Below are 20,008 nucleotides of genomic sequence, written 5' to 3' on the forward strand. Positions count from 1 at the left end.
TGTGAGACGATTTCCCACGCACAAAGCCATGTTGACTATCCCTAATCAGTCTTTGCCTTTCCAAATACATGTACATCCTGTCCCTCAGGATTCCCTCCAACAACCTGCCCACCACCGAGATCAGGCTCACTGGTCTATAGTTCCCTGGCTTGTCCTTACTGGAATGGGCCTTCACAGAAATCATGTTTCTTTTCCAGCAATAATTGCTTTATTCCAGTGGGGTATAATTTTTAAGTGTTCCAAAGATACTGAGGGAAAGAACGTATATAAGGTTGGGGGGGTGGGGGAAGAGTGGCAAGTACGTGGGATGATGAGGTGGTTGAGGATGTAGCATGGCAAACAAAGGGGTGTGAGGTTAGGGTGCCTGGTGGGTAAGGTGCCAGAAGGATAAAAGGGTAGGTTGGGTCAGGTATCTAGGGATTGTCAAATGTCCATGAGAGGGTTTGTCAATTATCTATCCATGGCGGGTAGCCAATTGGTTGGATGCATTGGCCCGGAGGGTCAGTTATTCGTCCATGGAGTGGAGAAATGACAGCTGAATGGGATACGGGACCAGTTAGAGTCATTGGGAGCTGTTTTTAATCACTCTAAACGAGTTGTTAGTTAATTTTCCGAAACGTCGATTTTTCCTGCTCCTCAGATGCTGCCTGACCTGCTGTGCTTTTCCAGCACCACTAATCCAGAATCTGGTTTCCAGTATCTGCAGTCCTTGTTTTTACCTAGTTGATTTTAACCCTACTGCGAATCCTCTTGCAAAGATGCCTGCCTTGAAGAAGTTTTCCTCCTCTCTCTACAAACATCTCAGTGAGTCTCTCTCTCACTGCAACCCCCAGGTCATCTCCTCTGACTCTATGCTACTTTCTCCCCACCCCCACCCCCCTCTCATTTATCTCTCCACCCTGCAGGCTCCTTGCCTCTATTCCTGATGTAGGGCTTTTGCCCGAAACGTCGATTTTCCTGCTCCTCGGATGCTGCCTGACCTGCTGTGCTTTTTAGATTAGATTACTTACAGTGTGGAAACAGGCCCTTCAGCCCAACAAGTCCACACCGACCCGCCAAAGCGCAACCCACCCAGACCCATTCCCCTACATTTACCCCTTCACCTAACACTACGGGCAATTTAGCATGGCCAATTCACCTAACCTGCACATTTTTGGATTGTGGGAGGAAACCGGAGCACCCGGAGGAAACCCACGCAGACACGGGGAGAATGTGCAAACTCCACACAGACAGTCACCTGAGATGGGAATTGAACCCGGGTCTCTGGCGCTGTCAGGCAGCAGTACTAACCACCGTGCTGCCCACACCACTTTTCCAGCACCACTCTAATCAGACTCTGGTTTTCAGCATCTGCAGTCCTTGTTTTTAACCTAATAATTTAGGTAAGTCAGTCAGAACTCACTGAAGTCTCCAATTCTCAGAATTGGGGCTTTTCTGGAGGGATCCAGATGCTGGATATTTGCCCCTCAGAAGTTGAATTAGTATAATCATTGTAGTCATTGTGCTGGGCCCTCTGTGAGGATCAGATGCAGCTTTCAGGGTATGTCTGGTCTCTGATTATCTGGACAGCTGGAGGTCAAGTTTGCTTCCTACAGGCTTAAGTGTCTATGTGATTGGAAAAATCAAAAAGTGTCTCACAGGGCAGTGTTTGCCCTGTATTTGGTAAAATAGTTACCTTTTTGGTATTCCCCATAGAGGTGTGGGATATAGGTAGTGTTACTTCTGCAATCATAATTACTTATGCAAGGTAAATGAACTCACACTAGTGTATAATTGTTTCAGCCAAGAGCTGAGTCAACAAGAATGAAAACTAAGTGAAGGAAATACATAATTGTTTTTGTATTAGCTAAAATGTGCATACAAGAATGAAATGTGTCTGCAAATAATGGTAGATGTTACAGACAAATAGATAAGGTGCTGTGAGGGGACGGGGTTAAGCTATATGCCTGTACAAACAGTAGTTATAAGCAGCTATTTCCCGCTTCTGCAAAAACAAGAACAAACCACAATCAAGAAGTCATGAGGTCATAAGGTCATAACAAGTAAGGGAAACAGATGGCAGTAAAGGAGGATATACCTAACAATGGACCACAGCAGGATGTGGTCAAATGGCCTTGTGAGGCCAGAATAAGCATTTTGTCACAGATAAGGCCAGTTAAGGCAAGAGATAAACAAGAGTAATAGGCGCCGGTCTTAGAGAAATGGGAGATGTAAACAGGGGAGAAGCAATGGGAGGAGAGAAGAGAAACAAATTACATAAATATTGTGTACTAGTTGAATTCAGTGTGTGTGTGTAACTGCCTTTGTACACAGTAGACACCACACCCCTCTTGCAAGAGCGAAATAAATGACACTACTGATTCAGATCTTGTCTCGGACTGAAATTATTGAAGTGAGCAAGCTTCATTTCTCACAATTGGGGGCTCGTCCGGGATATTCTTCCATCACTGGGGGGAGTGGCTGGCCCTGGACACTGGGAAGACGCATCCCGTTCCCGATTGAGGAGCGGTCTCGTGTCCCGGTTTGGCCTGCTCCCTTGGGCAACTGGTATGAATCCCACAAGAGAGACATCTGAATCACACAGTGAAAGGAGGTTGATAGGAAATATGGCAAAAAGGGGCCAGGCAACTCTGTGCACAGACCAAGGTAAGAAAATTGACTTTTAAGTACTGCCTTGGTGACTGGGATTGAGTTTTAGTAGTTAATAAGGGACTAACAAAGGAACCCAATATCGGCTGTGCTGTGGGTAACACTCACAGGAAAACAAAAGAAGAAAAAGGCAATGGAAATGGAGGCGGGGTCCCTTACAACATATCTCCAGAAAGTCCGTTGGGCAGGATGTTGTGGAATTGGAAAAATAATACTTGTACAAGGGAGAAAGATAGGAAAAAGATGATTAAATATTGTTGCTTTGTATGGACTAAGGAATCCATTCTTCATCCCGCTGTCTTCTGGCCAAAGTACGGGTCGGACAAAGACTGGGTTTGTAAATACTTGAATTTATATGTCAATAAAAAACAGCTTTACAGTCAGGAGGAATCAGATTATGCTTCAAGTCGGAAGGGCTAGTAGCTGAAGGGCTACTGAGGGTACACTTTGTAACTAAATCATGGCCAGATATCCAGAAAAATATTCAAAAGATAGAGGGGTGAAGCAAGGAGCACCTAGAGATGTTGTTGCAGCAAGCTCAGAAAGTGTCTGTGAGATATGGTGTGTGAGAGAGAGAGAGAAAGAAAAGAGCTGTACAGCTGGTAGAAAGCTTAACTCTTTGTGATTCGGTTTGAATGCACATTTGTTTGTTGGTGATTGAGTGTTTGTGCTTTGTTCCCTGGAGCTTGAGATCCAGGACTGTTTTGAATCTGATTTTTATTATGGAAATTTAACATAATTTCTTTTAAGGTTAAGGATTTTACAGTGATTATGAAATAAAATGTTAACTCATGTTCTTTTTACAGGTCATGACTGCCTTACTATCAGTTTCTGACTAAGCTCTTTTATCCTTCCATAAAAGCGATTTATGGAGGACAGTTGAAGTTTCAGTTCAACATTAGATTGTAATATTAAAAAAAATCCTATGGTTAATATCTGTGACCTTGGATTCGGCCATTATTCATGTGTTAGAAGTTATTTTTTCTAACTTGAATAGACAAATAAGGCAGCTCCGATTATTTCACGACCTATAGCATTGTAATTGAGCAATGATTGGTCAGGACTACTTAAGAAACATAATTTTGGATTTAAATTAAGGGACTAAAACTGGGGTAATTATAGTGGATTTCAAAGTTGGGAACTGTATGCATTTTACATTTTAAATATTGAATACTGAATAAGTGAATTTATAATATATAAATATATTTACAAGTTAGGAACAGGCTTTAAAGTTAGACAAGCATAAATTGATGAATTGGTATTTGAAGTTATCGGGAGCAAGAAATATTGCAATATTTCTTAAAAAAAATTTCAAGGTCTAAATAAAACATTGGGTGATGAAGAATGGCCATTAGGTGGCCCTAAGGCTGTTCAGTTGGTTAAATCGGGTCAGCAATTGATCTGGCAACGTAACATAAGAAGTAGAAACAAAAGGCAAAAATAATGATAGCCACAATTGATGAGATAATAAAGAAAAGGGACAAAACTAAAAGGAGAAAGAAACCGGCATGGTCGAGGAGGAGATGTTAAGGGGTCTGGTGGACAGGAACAAGGATCAAAGTGGAAATCCCCACAGGCCGGATGTTGTTACTGTGGAAAGACAGGTCACTTTAAGAGAACGTGTCCAGATTTGAAAAAGGAAGTAAAGGCAGTACCGTTTATGAACCTTGATGAAAATTGGAGGTGTCAGGGGTTCCTGCCCCCGGGGACCCACCAGGAACCCTTGATAAATTTAAAGGTGGGACTTTATAAAGAGGATGTAGTTTTCCTAGTCGATACGGGGGCAGCAAGGTCATCCTTAAAATTTAAGCCCAAGGCAGCGGGAACGAAAGAGTTAATTGGATTATGGCGACAGTTTTGTAATGAGAGGCACGAAGAATCAGTTTTGCACTCATGACAAAATACTGCCACCAAATTGGGATTGAATTAACTGCAAATGGTGCTATGAAATCTGTTGAGGTTCTTAAAAATGAATGTGCTCGAGCAAAACAATGACAGAAACAGAATGAGAAGTCACAAGTGACTAGTAAACAAACAGAACTGTGCAATTACAGTTTTGAAAATGTTTTAGTCATTTGTTGCATTTCCACCCTGAATTACAGATAATGATTTTTATATTTATATAATATATAATTAATAATTAATATTTATAATCGATTGTGCTATCCTGAATCAATATTAATTGGCAGGATCCCTTCACACAGTCTCAGTGACCTGTCATATTGATTCATGGTTAATTTAAAACATGACTGCATTAATTCATTAATTTTAACCCTACTGCGAATCCTCTTGCAAGGATGCCTGCCTTGAAGAAGTTTTCCTCCTCTCTCTACAAGAATCTCAGGGAGTCTCTCTCTCACTGCAACTCCCAGGTCATTTCCTCAGACTCTCTCCCCACCCCCACCCTCCTCTAGCTTATCTCTCCATGCTTCAGGCTCTCTGCCTTTATTCCTGATGAAGGGCTTTTGCCCGAAACGTCGATTTTGCCTGTCCTCGGATGCTGCCTGAATTGCTGTGCTCTTCCAGCACCACTAATCCAGAATGCATTAATTCATTGTTAATTAAAGAATGGAAAGCTACATTACTGGCTGATGAGGTAACTAAAGAAACAGCTCTGAATCCACAGGAAGCGGTGGTTTATTCCTCAATACCTACTGTCCCAAGTCCTTGGGAAGCTCCTATCTCTGGCCACTGCTAATCCCAGAAACTAAAGATTTGTTGTTAAAAAAGTATAAACTGGGCTTGTCCTCCTCTTTGCCTTTCCTCAGGAAACAGGGTTTATTGGCACAGACTCCACCCCTTGAATTCACTGTTCATCCGATTCGACCGGGAGATTGGGTCTTAGTTAAATCATAGACAGAGACTAAATTGCAACCGGACTGGGAAGGGCCATACCAGGCTCTTTTGACCACTGAAACAGCGATAAGAACAGCAGAAAAAGGCTGGACTCACTACAGTAGACACCACACCCCTCTTGCAAGAGCACACTACTGATTCAGATCTTGTCTTGGACTGAAATTATTGAAGTGAGTGAGCTTCGTTTCTCACAGAGGGCACACACGTCTGAACGTATTATCATAAATATATGTGGCAGATAGCACTTGAACTCGAAACTGTAGTTTAAGATACAGTTGTTTATACAGGGTTGTTTATATTTGCTAAACACAGTGTACACGTTATCCCTGCAAAGACACTACTTCAATCCCGAGAGTTTAGGTCATTTTGGTAGCATGAAGGTTTGGAGACAGTGCCAATGTGGATCGGGGATTTTGCTGGCTAACAATCGGGTGAAATTGAGACTATTTGGTCATTTGATTATATATGACAATAAAATGACACATTTGGAATATCTTTCCGAATTCAGTAATATGTCCTAATGGTGCTGTGTAATGGTATGCAGTAGACTGCTTTTTCAGCTGGAGGCTGGCTCTGCAGAATCTGGTTGGTTTCCTTCCACAAGTACTCCACTCTCCCGTCAATCATTTGCTGTGGGCGGCTCGGCCCTAAACTCGCTCTGGGTCTTTGCAAACTGCTGGCGTCGCAATGGCGAGTGTGAGTTGTGTTTTGTTCTTGCTTCCCATTCTGCTGGCTCTACTGCACTGGCTGTTGAAGCAGAGGGAGACAGGCAAGCATTCGGCTCCTCCGTGCATTAGCGGCTGGATTCCCTGGATCAGGGCTTCTATCCGCTTCGGAAAAGCTCCGCTTGAATTTATCGAACAAGCCAGAGCACAGGTAAAAATCCCAAGTATCACCATTTAAACAAAATGTCTCCATCAATATATAAACAATAATCACATTGTTGACTGTAGATGTCGCCGCCAATCCGGTTAAACTTGGATGAGAAGATTGCATTTGCTACTTTTAATTTCTAATGATACAAGCACCTTGATTTCTGATATAAAACATCGTCAAGTATCTCACTTAGACAAACTATAATTTTGTTTCAGTTAATCTTACCAAAACGGAGCCTAACATTTGTACATAGATTTGTTGTTTACTGCGCCTCACAAGTCCCTCTGCTGGGTCAATTAATAATGACATTGCTTCACGCGGACGTGTCCAAAATCACGAAGGTACCAACTTTTATGTTCTCATGTTTTCTAAATAACCTGTCCAGAAATGTTACTGAACACCTCTGTATAACCCTGTCCTCCTGGATCAGCAGTAGGGACACTACTACTGTGCCACAAGAGCGTCCACGTTTGTATATTGCTCCTACTGCCAACTAACCAAATAAATTCCAGAGGACAGTACAGCAGCGCTTTACAAGAGGCCACAAAGCGCTGAAGATGTCACCTACAGAGAGGGTGAAACGTCTGCAAATCTACTTCTCAGCTTGGAGAACATCCCCACAACCACAACAACTGGCATCCAAGCTACAGATCTTTACACAGACCCAGAAACATTTTTAATCAGTAAGAGAATCATTGGGAAAGAGTAGGAAAGTGGAGTTTAGGTTAACCATGATCTCATTGAATAGAAGAGCTGATTTGATAGCCTATTTCTGTTCTGTTTCTTCTGGTCTCTTATGGTCCAGATCACCTTGTCTCTGGATCATCAATATGGCATGTCTGACCCAACATGTGCGCTGGATAAGACCCACACACTGACTTTGTGGGAATTGTGATGTGGAGGTGCTAGTGTTGGACTGGAGAGAACAAAGTCAGAAGTCACACAACATAGATTGCAGTCCAACAGGTTTATTTGATAATCACAAGCTTTCAGATTGCTGCTCCTTCGTCACTTCACCTGACAAACAAGCAACGTTCTGAAAGCTTATGCTTTCAAATAAACTTGTTGGACTCTGGATGTAGGTTTGCTTGCTGAGCTGGAAGGTTCATTTCCAGATGTTCGTCACCCTATTTATATGTTTGGGTTTCTTTGGGTTGATGTTGTCATTTCCTGTGGTGATGTCATTTCTGTTCTTTTTCTGAGGGAGTGGTAGATGGGGTCTAACTCAGTGTGTCTGTTGATAGAGTTCTGACTGGAATGCCATGCTTCTAGGAATTCTCATGCATGTCTCTATTTGGCTTGACCTAAGATGGATGTGTTGTCCCAGTCGAAGTGGTGTCCTTCCTTATCTGTATGTAAGGATACTAGTGAGAAAGGGTCATGTCATTTTGTGGCTCGTTGATGTTTATGTATCCTGGTGGCTAGTTTTCTGCCTATTTGTCCAATGTCGTATTTGTTACAGTTCTTGCATGGTATTTTGTAAATGACATTTGTTTTGCTTGTCTGTATAGGGTCTTTCAAGTTCATTAGCTGCTATTTTAGTTAGTGGATTTGTGGGCTACCATGATGCCAAGGGGTCTGAGTAGTCTGGCAGTCATTTCCAAGATGTCTTTGATGTAGGGGAGAGTGGCTAGGGTTCTGGACGTGTTTTGTCTGCTTGTTTGGGTTTGGTGCTGAGAAATCAGTGGACCGTGTTCATTGGGTACTCATTCTTTTTGAATACAGAGTATAGGTGATTTTCCCCTGCTCTGCGTAGTTCCTTTGTGCTGCAGTGTGTGTTGGCTCGTTGAAATAATGTTCTGATGCAGCTTCGTTTGTGGATGTCGGGATGATTGATTAGATTAGATTAGATTACAGTGTGGAAACAGGCCCTTCGGCCCAACAAGTCCACACCGACCCGCCGAAGCGCAACCCACCCATACCCCTACATTCACCCCTTACCTAACACTACGGGCAATTTAGCATGGCCAATTCACCTGACCTGCACATCTTTGGACTGTGGGAGGAAACCGGAGCACCCAGAGGAAACCCACGCAGACACGGGGAGAACGTGCAAACTCCACACAGTCAGTCGCCTGAGGCGGGAATTGAACCCGGGTCTCCGGCGCTGTGAGGCAGCAGTGCTAACCACTGTGCCACCGTGCCGCCCACAGATTGCTTCTGTAGTTCAATATTTGGTCCAGTAAATGCTGGTTTGAAGTTCCCATTGGCTGTTCACTCTATTGTGACATCTAGGAATGGCAGTTTATTGTTGTCTTCCTCCTTTTTAGTGAATTTTATGCCACCAAGGGTATTATTGATGGTCTTGAATGCAGCAATGCAGAGACTCTAACAAACAGCTCTGCCAACCATCCAACCCAAACTTTGGGTCCGCTGCATGGATAACACCTTGGTCATCACTAAACGAAACAAATTAGTGGAAACATTCAAGGTCAATAAGACTTTGTGGGAATTGCCCATAAAGTTTGAACCTCTGACAGGTGATTCCCTGGGACCCTTCACTTTGGACAGTTAATTTCATGGGACTTAACAGACAGTTACATGTTAGGTTCAAACTTTGATAACTGCAGAACTGATTCACCACGCTGCCTTCGTCAATCTTCTTGATCACTTCAAAAAAAAACTCAAATCAAGTTAGTGAGACATGATTTCCTTTACACAATGTCATGTTGACTCTCCCTAATCAGTCCTTGCCTTTCCGAATAAGTGTACAGAGGAAACTCGATTATGCAAATACTGATTATCCGAAAATTGGATTATCTGAAGAAGATGGAGGTCCCAATAGAAACATTACATCAAAGACATGTTTCCAGCAGTGATCGTGTCATTTGTTTACAGTGATTAAACAGGCAGAGTCTCCAAATGACTGACCTCTCACTCTCTCTCAACACTTTCCCTGGAATTCTACAGAGGAGTGTACCCTAACGCCCCCTCCATGCTTCCCAGGAATAATCTCTCCAACATTGTCCGGTACAGGGGAAACATAGAACCTGTGAAAAATTTGCAGCAAAAAGTTGTTTGTGGCTGTGTGTGTGCATCTTTGTGCTATTTGGAGACTTACCCCACAAAGGCAGCAGCGTTGTTGTTGGTGTGCAGTCCAGATGCCCCGGAGAGGGGTGGGGGTGGACAGGGGGCTCAGAGGGGTGGGGGACAGGGTTGAACCGGGTTGGGGGGGATGGGTTTGGGAGCGGGGTACGGGGTTGAACAGAGTTGGGAGGTGGGGTTAGGAGCAAGGGGCGGGTTTGGACTGGGTTGGGGGTGGGTACTCGCGTGCTTTGTGCTGGGGAACAGGGCGGTGTTGGATCAGGTTGCGGGGCGGGGTCTCACGTGCTGTGCTGTTGTAGTCTCCTGAGTAGGGAGCAGACTTTAAAACTTTGAGCCCCAGAAGAAAGGCATTTAATCGATTTTCCGAATAATCGATTATCCTAACGAAATAGTGCCCGCCCATCACGTTTGGATAACTGAGTTTCCACTGTAAATCCTATCACTCAGAATCACCTCCAATAACTTAACCACTGACGTCAGGCTCACTGGTCAATAGTTCCCTGGCTTTTCCTTACCACCTTTCTTAAATAGTAACATTGCATTTGTCAGCCTCCAGTCTTCTGCCAATTCACTTGTGGCTGTTGATGAATCAAATATCTCAGCAAGGGGCCCAGCAAACACTTTCCTAACTTCCCCCAAAGTTCCTGGGTACACCTGATCAGATCCTGGAGATTTATCTACCTTTGTGCATTTTCAAAAGTCCAGCAGCTCCTCCTCTGTAATGTGGACAGTATTCAAGATATCACTATTTATTCCCCCAAGTTCTCTAGCTTCTATGTCCTTTCCAACTGTAAACATTAATGCAAAATACTCATTTATTATCTCACCGATCTCCTACTGTTCCACACATAGGTGGCCTTGCTGATCTTTAAAGGGTCTTATTCTCTCCCTTGTTATTCTTTTGTCCTTAATGTATTCTCAAAACAGTTCTTGCACCCTAGGAATCAACCTAGTGAACCTGAGTTGCCTTTCATGCAAGTAGATCTTTCTTTAAAGAGACTAAAACTGTATGCAGTACTCCAGGAAGGCCCCACCAATGCCCTCTACAGTTGTAACAACACTTTCATATTTCATTCCCCTTGCAAAAAAGATCATAGTGTCACTTTGATTGGGCTTCACTTTCCTCTCCTGCACCATTATCTCTATTGTCCCCTAAGGATTCATCCTGAACCCCTCATATTTCTCTTGCACATTGTCCCTCAGCAACATCATCAGGATTCACAAGATTGGTTTTCAGATGTATATTGATGATACCCAGTTCTATCTCACCACCACCTATCTCTACTGCACTGTTATCAGTCTGTTTACCCCAATTCAGTACTGACGGAGCTGAAATTTGCAGCTGTTAAGTATTGGGAATTTTGAACCATATTTTAGGCCTTGCTCCAAATTCTTACATCTTCACTTCTACCTGCATCTTTCTTTCCGACAGTTGTCTAAGGGTAAAACAGCCTATTTGCACTCTTGGTGTTATATGTAATGGGGAATTTTTTGCACATGTATTCATGCCACCACCTATTTTGACTTCCATAACATTATCCTGTGCCTCACCTCATCATCTGCTCAAATCCTCAATCATGTTTCTGTTTTCTCTTCACTGGAGTCTCCCATGTTATACTCATATCAAGTCTAATTCTCCCTTATTTAATTGGCAGAGTTACATTCCTGTCAAGCAATATTTTGATTTTAAAATTATCCTTCTTGCTTACAAATCCATCTTGGGCCTGTCCCTTGTTCTATTTGTAATCTTCTCCAGCCACAGAATAATGTGAGGTACTTGTAGTGGTCTAATCCTGGCCTCTTGAATATCTCTGATTGCAATTGTGGTACCATCGGTGGTTATGACCTCTTCACCCCAGGCATCAAGCTCTGGATTCCCTCCCAAAGCCTCTCTGCCTGTTTACCTCACTTTTCTCCTGTAAAACATTTCTCAAAATCTAGCTTTTGATCTTCTAACCTAAATCTCCTTATTGTCATATTATGATATGTAACGCTCATGTTATGTGGCTTGGGATGTTTGATTACATTAAAGGTACTACATGAATTTATATTGTTATTGTTAAACTGCAGAATTTCATTAAAGATCCTCAGATAGCACCTTCGAAACTCACGACCACTTCCATCTAGAAGGACAAGGGCAGCAGATACATGGGAACACCATCACCTGTAAGGTCCCCTCCAAGCCAGTCACCATCCTGGTTTGAAACTATATCACCATTCCTTCACTGTCACCAGGTCAAAATCCTGGAATTCCTTCCCTAATAGCATTGTGGGTCAACCCACAAAAGATGGACTGTAGTGGTTCAAGAAGGCAGCTCATCACCACCATCCCTAGGGCAACTAGGGATGAGCCGACAAGAGGGGAGGCCACACTGTATCTGGTGCTTGGTAATGAACCAAACCAGGTATTTGATTTAGTTATAGGTGAGCACTTTGGAGAGAGTGACCATAATTCAACTACGTTTAGCTTAGTGATGGAAGAGATAGGTACATACCACAATTATGGATGGGGCAAGGGCAATTAAAATGTGATTAGGCAAGAATTAGGATGTATAGAATGGAGTAGCAAAATGCAGGAGGTGCGGACAATGGAAATGTGGAGCTGGTTTAAGGAACAGATATTGCATGTCCTTGATACATATGTCCCTGTCAGGCAGGGAGGAAGTGATAAGGTAAGGGAACCGTGGTTTACTGCAGAAATTGCATCTCTTGTTAAGAAGAAAGAGGCTTATGTGTTGATGAGGCAAGATGGTACAGATGAGGCGATGGAGAGTTACAGATCAGATGGGAAAGATTTAAAGAGAGAGTTAAGAGCAAAGAGAGGATACGAGCAGTCTTTAGCAAATAGAATAAAGGAGCACCCTAAAGCTTTCTATAGGTATGTGAGGAATAAAAGGATGATTAGGGTAGGAATAGGGCCAATCAAAGAGAAGTGGGAAGTTGAGTGTGGACCCTGTAGAGATCTGAGAGGTGCTAAATGAACATTTCTCATCGGTGTTCAGTCAGGAAGAGGAGAATATTATAGAGGAGAAGGATGAGGTACGAGATATTAGACTAGAAAAGGATGGAGATTAGTTACGCACAGGTGTTATCAATTCTAGAAGGAGTGAAAGTAGACAAGTCCCCTGGGCTAGGTGGGATTTATCCTCTGGGAAGAGATAGCAGAGCCTTTGGCTTTGATAATTGAGTCATCATTGTCTACAGGATTAGTACCTGAGGACTGGAGGATTGAAAATGTTGTGCCCTTGTTCAAGAAGGGCAGTAGAGATGACCCAGGTAATTATAGACCCAGGTAATTATAGTGAGCCTTACTTCTGTTTGGAAAGGATTGTGAGAGATAAGATTTATAATCATCTCGCAAGCAACAATTTGATTTCAGATATTCAACATGGTTTCGTCAAGGACAGGTCGTGTCTCACAAACCTCATTGAGTTTTTTGAGAAGGTGACCATGCATGTAGATGAGGGTAGGGCAGTTGACATGGTATACTTGGACTTTAGTAAAGCCTTTGATAAGGTTCCACATGGTAGGCTGTTGGAGAAAATGCAGAGGCATGGAATGGAGGGTGATTTAGCAGTTTGGATTAGAAACTGGCTTTCTTGAAGAAGGCAGTGAGTGGTGGTTGATGGAAAATATTCACAGCCTGGAGTCTGGTTACTAGTGGTGTGCCACAAGGATCTGTTTTGGGACCACTGCTGTTTGTCATTTTTATAAATGATTTAGACGCAGGCATAGGTGGATGAATTAGTAAATTTGCAGATGACACTAAATTCAGTGGAGTAGTGGACAGTTTCGAAGAATGCTACAGGTTGCAGGGGGACTTGGATAAACTGCAGAATTGGGTTGAGAGGTGGCAAATGGAGTTCAATGCCACTAAATGTGAGGTGATGCACTTTGGGAAGAATAAGAGGAAGGCAGAGTACTGGGTCAATGGAAAGATTCTTGTTAGTGTGGATGTGCAGAGGGATCTTGGAGTCCATGTACATAGATCCCTGAAAGTTGCCACCCAGGTGGATAGTGCTGTTAAGAAGGCATACAGCATGTTAGGTTTCATTGGTAGAGGGATTGAGTTCCGGAGCCACAATTATACAAAACACTGGTGCGGCCACACTTGGAATATTGTGTACAGTTCTGGTCGCCCCATTACAGAAAGGATGTGGAAGCATTGGAGAAGGTGCAGAGGAGATTTACCAGGATGTTGTCTGGTCTGGAGGGAAGTTCTTATGAGGTAAGGCTAAGAGACTTGGGTCTGTTCTCATTGCAAAGAAGGCGGCGAAGGCGAGATTTGATAGAGATACAAGATGATCAGAGGATTAGAAAGGGTAGACAGTGAAAGACTTTTTCCTAGGATGATGACATCAGCTTGTACGAGCGGGCATAACTACAAATTGAGGGGCGATAGATTTAAGACAGATGTCAGAGGCAAGTTCTTTATGCAGAGAGTGGTAAGGGCGTGGAATGCCCTACCTGCTAAGGTAGTCAACTCAGCCACATTAGGGAGATTTAAACAATCCTTAGATAATCAAATGGATGATTTTGGGATAGTGTAGGGGGGCAAGCTGAGAATAGTTCACAGGTCGGTGCAACATCAAGGGCTGAAGGGCCTGTTCTGTGCTGTATTGTTCTATGTTCTAAATGCTGGCCAGCCAACGACACCCACATCCTACAAAGGAATTTTTTTTAAAATGCTATATTATCCTCTGCAAGCCTGGGCTAGAAAGGCAATAATCAAAATTAACCAGGATTTCTGCTTTCAGGAAAACAGAAGGCTCAGTTTAAATTCATGGCTCGGATCGTGAACTGAGCAAGAACCTTCTTGCATGTGTTGAATTAGTTCGCAAAGTCCTAAAAGACAGGATATGTTAAAGGAAATTTTCCTGTTGTATGTCTATTAATTGTAATTGTACAATATGAAGAAAGTTTTCAGATGGTGTTCATTCATTACTTATAAAATGCTTTAATTCCTAGTACGGAGCAGTTTTTACTGTGGTAGCTGCTGGGAAGAGACTCACTTTTATTACAGAGGAGGAAGATTTTGAGATATTCTTTAAATCTAAAGATGTTGACTTCCAAGAGGCAGTACAAGAAGCTGTATGGCGTACCGGTAAGGAATAAGTTGGAAAGTGTAACTAAGCGTTCAAGATTTCTGTAATCAGAATATGCATTTCAGTCACTCAAAACTTTCAGATTCTATTAGAGCAGTTTAACCCAAGTTCTACCACATTCTTTTTGTGTAGCAAGGAGGAAGAGGAAATTGGGCCAGATTGTGTTATAGAGGCCAATAGGAAGGTGCAAACATGGGGTCGTATTAACACTTTTTCTGACAATACTCCTTCTGAATTATATATGTCCTCATCTCTCACCAAAGATTGATTTACTCCCATATCTCAACATTTTAAATTTCTTTACTTCCTTCTTCTGTCATACATGAGTAAACCAGGTAAGCACATTCTTTCAAGAGATCTGGCACTTCCTTCTCAACCAAGATCTGACCAGGTCGTACATTCTTTTGCAGCTTTTTAGCTTCTACTGTGCCTTCCTTTACCACCAAAAAGGTTCAGTTGCTTACCTTGTTTTCCCACATCCATCTTATCAGTGCTTTTTCAAAACCACCAACACTGCAACTTCAAGTGGCCTACTTTATTCCAGTGAAACACCTGAGCTTCTTTAATTGTCTTGCCCCCCTCCCCACCATGAGTTCTCTTTTTACCCTGCGGTGTACCATCTTTAATATCTGCAATGAGATCTCATTTTTCCTTACCATCAGAGGATTTCTTTCCCCCAAATTTCTATTCATTACGGATTGAAATTGATGTTGGACGCCAAACTTTGATTTATGAACCAACTCAATCAGCTGCCATTTCTGCTGTTAATATTGCCGTCTTAACTCTCTGCTCTTGCGCAAGTCCTCATTACTTCAGGAAGTAAATTTTTTTGAACTTCTCCAAAATAAGCTGTTCTTTAAGTGTTTGATCTAATATCAATGCCTTTATTCACCTATTAAAATTACACTGACCCTTTCTCACAATGTACATTTGACCACATTCCTTCCTTAGATTCCTAAGGCATTGTCTGTAGGCTTCTGGCACTAGTTCATACACATTTAAGATGGTTTCTTTCAGCTCATCATACTCCCCAGATACCTCTTCTGATAGTGATGCAAATGCCTCACCAGCTGTACCTTCTAACTTTGTTTGGATCAATAATGCCCGCATGGTCGCTGGCCACTTCATTTGTTTAGCAATTTTCTCAAATTAAATGCTTAAATACATCCAAGCATTGTCAAACTTAGGCAGCTGCTGAAAATGTGTTGCTGGAAAAGCGCAGCAGGTCAGGCAGCATCCAGGGAACAGGAGAATCGACGTTTCGGGCATAAGCCCTTCTTCAGGGCTTCCTGAAGAAGGGCTTATGCCCGAAACGTCGATTCTCCTGTTCCCTGGATGCTGCCTGACCTGCTGCGCTCTTCCAGCAACACATTTTCAGCTCTGATCTCCAGCATCTGCAGACCTCACTTTCTCCTCAAACTTAGGCAGTGCTTGGACAGGATTTAAAAAGATTCCCTAGAAGACAGTGAGCCCTACAGATGCTGGAGATCAGAGTGAAGAGTGTGTTGCTGGAAAAGCACAGCAGGTCAGGTAGCATCCCAGGAGCAGGGAAAAAAAAAACGATGTTTCGGGCCGGAGCCCTTTGTCAGGAATGATTCCTGACGAAGGGCTCCAGCCCAAAACACTGATTTTTTTTTTTCCTCCTACTCCTCGGATCTGCCTGACCTGCTGTGCTTTTCCAGCAATACACAACTTTAAACAGATTCCCACCAGGCCTTTGACTATGATGGGATTACTCTCCATCGCTGTTCCTACCTTTCATCTCTACTTCTGCCATTTTAAGTCAACTTTGAATTTTAAGTTCTAACTTCCGAAGTTCAAAAACTCTCACTTTCTCCATTTTGGCTGCTAGGGCTTTCCTTTCCTCCTCCTGCTAGAAACAAAAAATCTTTTTCCCTTGCTATTCCCTCAAATTAAAGCTGCTTAATTTGCAGTTGAATTTTAGCAATTTCCAGTGATTATGATCACATTTCTGGCCATCATAAATATCAAGCTATTGCTGCAATATACCTCCCGTTTTTGCACAGACAAAGGCAATCCCAACTCCAACTTATCTGCCAATTCCAAAAGCTTTGCCTCCCTCACTTTCTGTAAAAGTCTCAAAGTGACTTCTTCTACCTCCAGTGAACTCTAAGTGACTGAAAGAGACATTACGACAATAGGCACACTATTTAAACCAACCGAATGCAATAGCTAAAAAAAAAATACACCAACACTTGCCACTCGCTATCTTTAAGTCCACTAACTCTAAACCTAGCCTGGACTTGGAGATTTTTGATCCTGACAAGAGCCCCCACTTTGTTATGGGCCAGACCAAACCACCTCAAAATATATTAAGGATAGCCTAGACCCCAATATCTTCTTGTTTTTAAAGGCAAGTGTATTCCAGATGCAACTCAATTGGTCAAACTATTAAGTTTTAAGCAAAACAGGTGATTAATATACATTGGTGAGAGCAATGGTCCTCCTACTGATCCCCAGGGGACACTACTGTATATTTCATTCCAGTTTGAGAAATGACTATTCACCATTAGTCTCTTCCTTTTCCTTTTGTATGTAAGCTGATTTTGTATTTAATCACTCTCCATGTACTCCCATGGTCTTCAATTTTTCTAATAACTCTATTAGGTAGATAATATTTTTAAAAAGACTTCGTGAAAGCCCATACAAAAATCATCTACTACATTATCTTGACCAAACCTTCCTAATACTTAATAAATAGAATGAACATGCCAAGTTTAATGGTTGTTTATATTATTTATTGACAGCTTCAATTAGCAGAAAGAATTTTTATAAGACCCATACACCAGTTCATGACATGTTGAAAGCGAGACTGGCTCCACCCAGATTGCATTTGTTCTCAGCTAATCTCTATAACGAATTTTGTGAACGTCTTCTGTACCTTGGAGCCAAAGGCATCGATAATTTGTATGACCTTATCTGGTAGGTGATTGCAACCACAATTTGGTGTTAAAAAATGTCTTGTAAAGTTTGTATATTACAATTACTTCCATATTTTTTGTATCTTAATATCATAAAATTCATTTTTTAAAAATAAATATTACACTAACTTTCCTCCCAATTGGAGATACTTTTATATTTTTTCAAACAAAATGTTGTGTTGTTGAGAGTCTGTACACTGTGAGGGATGGCAACTGAGTTAAAACCATTCCATATTTTGTCATAACAGTAGAAACAGCTTAACCTTGAAATTGATCATTTACAGCCATATTAAATACAAAATCAATATTGTGACTACTCTTTGTAAACTCTGTCTAGTGCAACAATACTTTTGAGGACACGAGATGGTGAAAGAGCCAGAGGGAGAAAGTGAGGACTGCAGATGCTGGAGATGAGAGTGAAGACGTGTGTCACTAGAAAAGCACAGCAGGTCAGGAAGCATTTGAGCAGCAGAAGAATTGACATTTCGGGCATAATCCCTTCCTGTTACATTCCTGATGAAGGGCTTATGCTCGAAACGTCAACTCTCCTGCACCTCGGATGCTGCCTGATCTGCTGTGCTTTTCCAGTGCCATATTTTTCGACACTGAAAGAGCCACAGCCCAGAGAAAATACTTTTGACTTATTTTGTCAACAAGTAGTTGAATACCTTTGATAATATCTTCTTCATGAAGGGCATTTTCCCTTGTTTTACCACGTAATATACAAAAAGCCAGTAGTACCTTAATAGGAGAATTGCAAGATGTTATAGTCTGTTCACTAAATTTCTGTGAAATCACACCAAATCCAACCCTTGATTGCTTTCAATGAAAAAGAGGATGTTATTCACATTTTACATTTTTTGGGGAGCTAAATAATGTAATCTTTGTACAAAAAATTCTCCTTCTTTTATTTTCAGGCACAGTATGTATCCTGCAGTGGTGAACAACCTGTTTGGAAGAGACATCTGTCCCACTAATAGATGTACATTTAGGGAGATGGAGAAGTACTTCCAGAAGTTTGATAGAGATTTTGAATTTGGTTCCCAGTTGCCAGAATTTTTACTGAGGTAAATTATCCATTCTATAAGATGTATGTGTTTAGAGTTTGAGTTGAAAGTGGTAAACTTAGTTACTTAATCCCTGCAACTTTGGCTGCAAACTTGGAAAAATGGTAATTGACATGTTTAAATTATGAGGGGCATAGTTAGGGTGTACAGGAAGAAACATTTTCCCTTGGAGGGATCAGTGACCACAGGATATAGATTTAAGATAAGAGGCAGGAGGTTTAGGTGCAATGTATGAAAAAGAATCTTTCACCGAGAGTGTGATGAGAATCTGGAACTCACTGCTTGTAGGGGAGGTAGAGACAGAAACACTCATGATAGTTAAGAAATATTTTGATGTGCACTTGTGATGCCAAGGTGTGTAATGATATGGGCCAGGTGCTGGCAAATAGGATTAGAATAATTAGGTGGTTGCTTTTGACCAGCACAGACTTAAAGTCATAGAGTTGTAGAAATGTACAGCACAGAAACAGACTCTTCAGTCCAACTTGTCCATCTGCGTGGAGGCGGAGACGCATGCGGTGTGGTCGTTGTGCTGGTGAGTGACGTCTCTGAGGGCGGAAGTAGATGCGGCGACGGCAACTCTGGGAGCGTCGCCCCCACGCCGATCCCCGCCTCGGCACCGATCCCCGCCCCCGCGCCGATCTCCACCCCTATGCCTAACCCCGCCCCCACTCCCAGCTCCAGCCCCACACCAGGTCCTAGGTCCTGGCTCCCTGCCCTGCCGTATTTTCACCATCCCTCCAGACCTCCCCCTCTCTGAGGATGAAAGATCAGTCCTCAGCAGAGGCCTCACCTTCATCCCCCTACGCTCCCGGATTAACGAGTTCAACACACGGCGAGACATCGAACAATTCTTCCGCCGCCTTCGCCTCCGCGCCTACTTCTTCGCCCACCCTCTGACGACCCCTTCTCCCGCCTCCAACACACCCCATCCACCTGGACACCCCGTGCTGGCCTCTTACCCGCCCTTGATCTCGTCATAGCCAACTGCCGCCGCGACATTGACCGCCTCAACCTGTCCATCCCTCTCACCCACTCCAACCTCTCACCCTCGCAACGTGCAGCCCTCCATTCCCTCCGCTCCAACCCCAACCTCACTATAAAACCGGCAGATAAGGGAGGCGCGGTGGTAGTTTGGCGCACCGATCTTTACATTGCTGAGGCTAAACACCAGCTCGTGGACACCTCCTCCTACTGCCCCCTTGACCATGACCCCACCTCCCACCGCCAAACCATCATCTCCCAGACCATCCATAACCTCATCACCTCAGGGGATCTCCCAGCCACTGCCTACAACCTCATAGTCCCACAACCCCGCACCGCCCGTTTCTACCTCCTGCCCAAAATCCACAAATCTGACTGCCCCAACTGACCCATTGTCTCAGCCTGCTCCTGCCCCACCAAACTCATCTCTGCATACCTCGACACAGTCCTGTCCCCCTTAGTCCAAGAACTCCCCACCTATGTT

General features: G+C 42.9%; 1 protein-coding gene across 5 annotated transcripts in view; it reads left to right on the top strand.

The window, feature by feature from the left end:
- The window catches only part of LOC122543908 (24-hydroxycholesterol 7-alpha-hydroxylase), a 72,927-nt gene that overhangs the window by 20,536 nt on the left and 32,383 nt on the right, over nt 1–20,008 (top strand). For 3 of the 5 annotated variants that reach the window (XM_043682831.1, XM_043682823.1, XM_043682841.1), the window contains exons 3-5: nt 14,395–14,530; nt 17,300–17,474; nt 18,391–18,540. In XM_043682831.1, the coding sequence (XP_043538766.1) occupies nt 14,395–14,530; nt 17,300–17,474; nt 18,391–18,540 (461 nt within the window). Of the gene's footprint in view, nt 1–5,714; nt 6,382–14,394; nt 14,531–17,299; nt 17,475–18,390; nt 18,541–20,008 lie in introns of those variants that run through there. The other 2 variants (XM_043682814.1, XM_043682803.1) reach the window with 1 other exon arrangement.

The sequence above is a fragment of the Chiloscyllium plagiosum genome, chromosome 3, assembly GCF_004010195.1.
Source record: "Chiloscyllium plagiosum isolate BGI_BamShark_2017 chromosome 3, ASM401019v2, whole genome shotgun sequence".
In the NCBI taxonomy this organism is placed as follows: Eukaryota; Metazoa; Chordata; class Chondrichthyes; order Orectolobiformes; family Hemiscylliidae; genus Chiloscyllium; species Chiloscyllium plagiosum.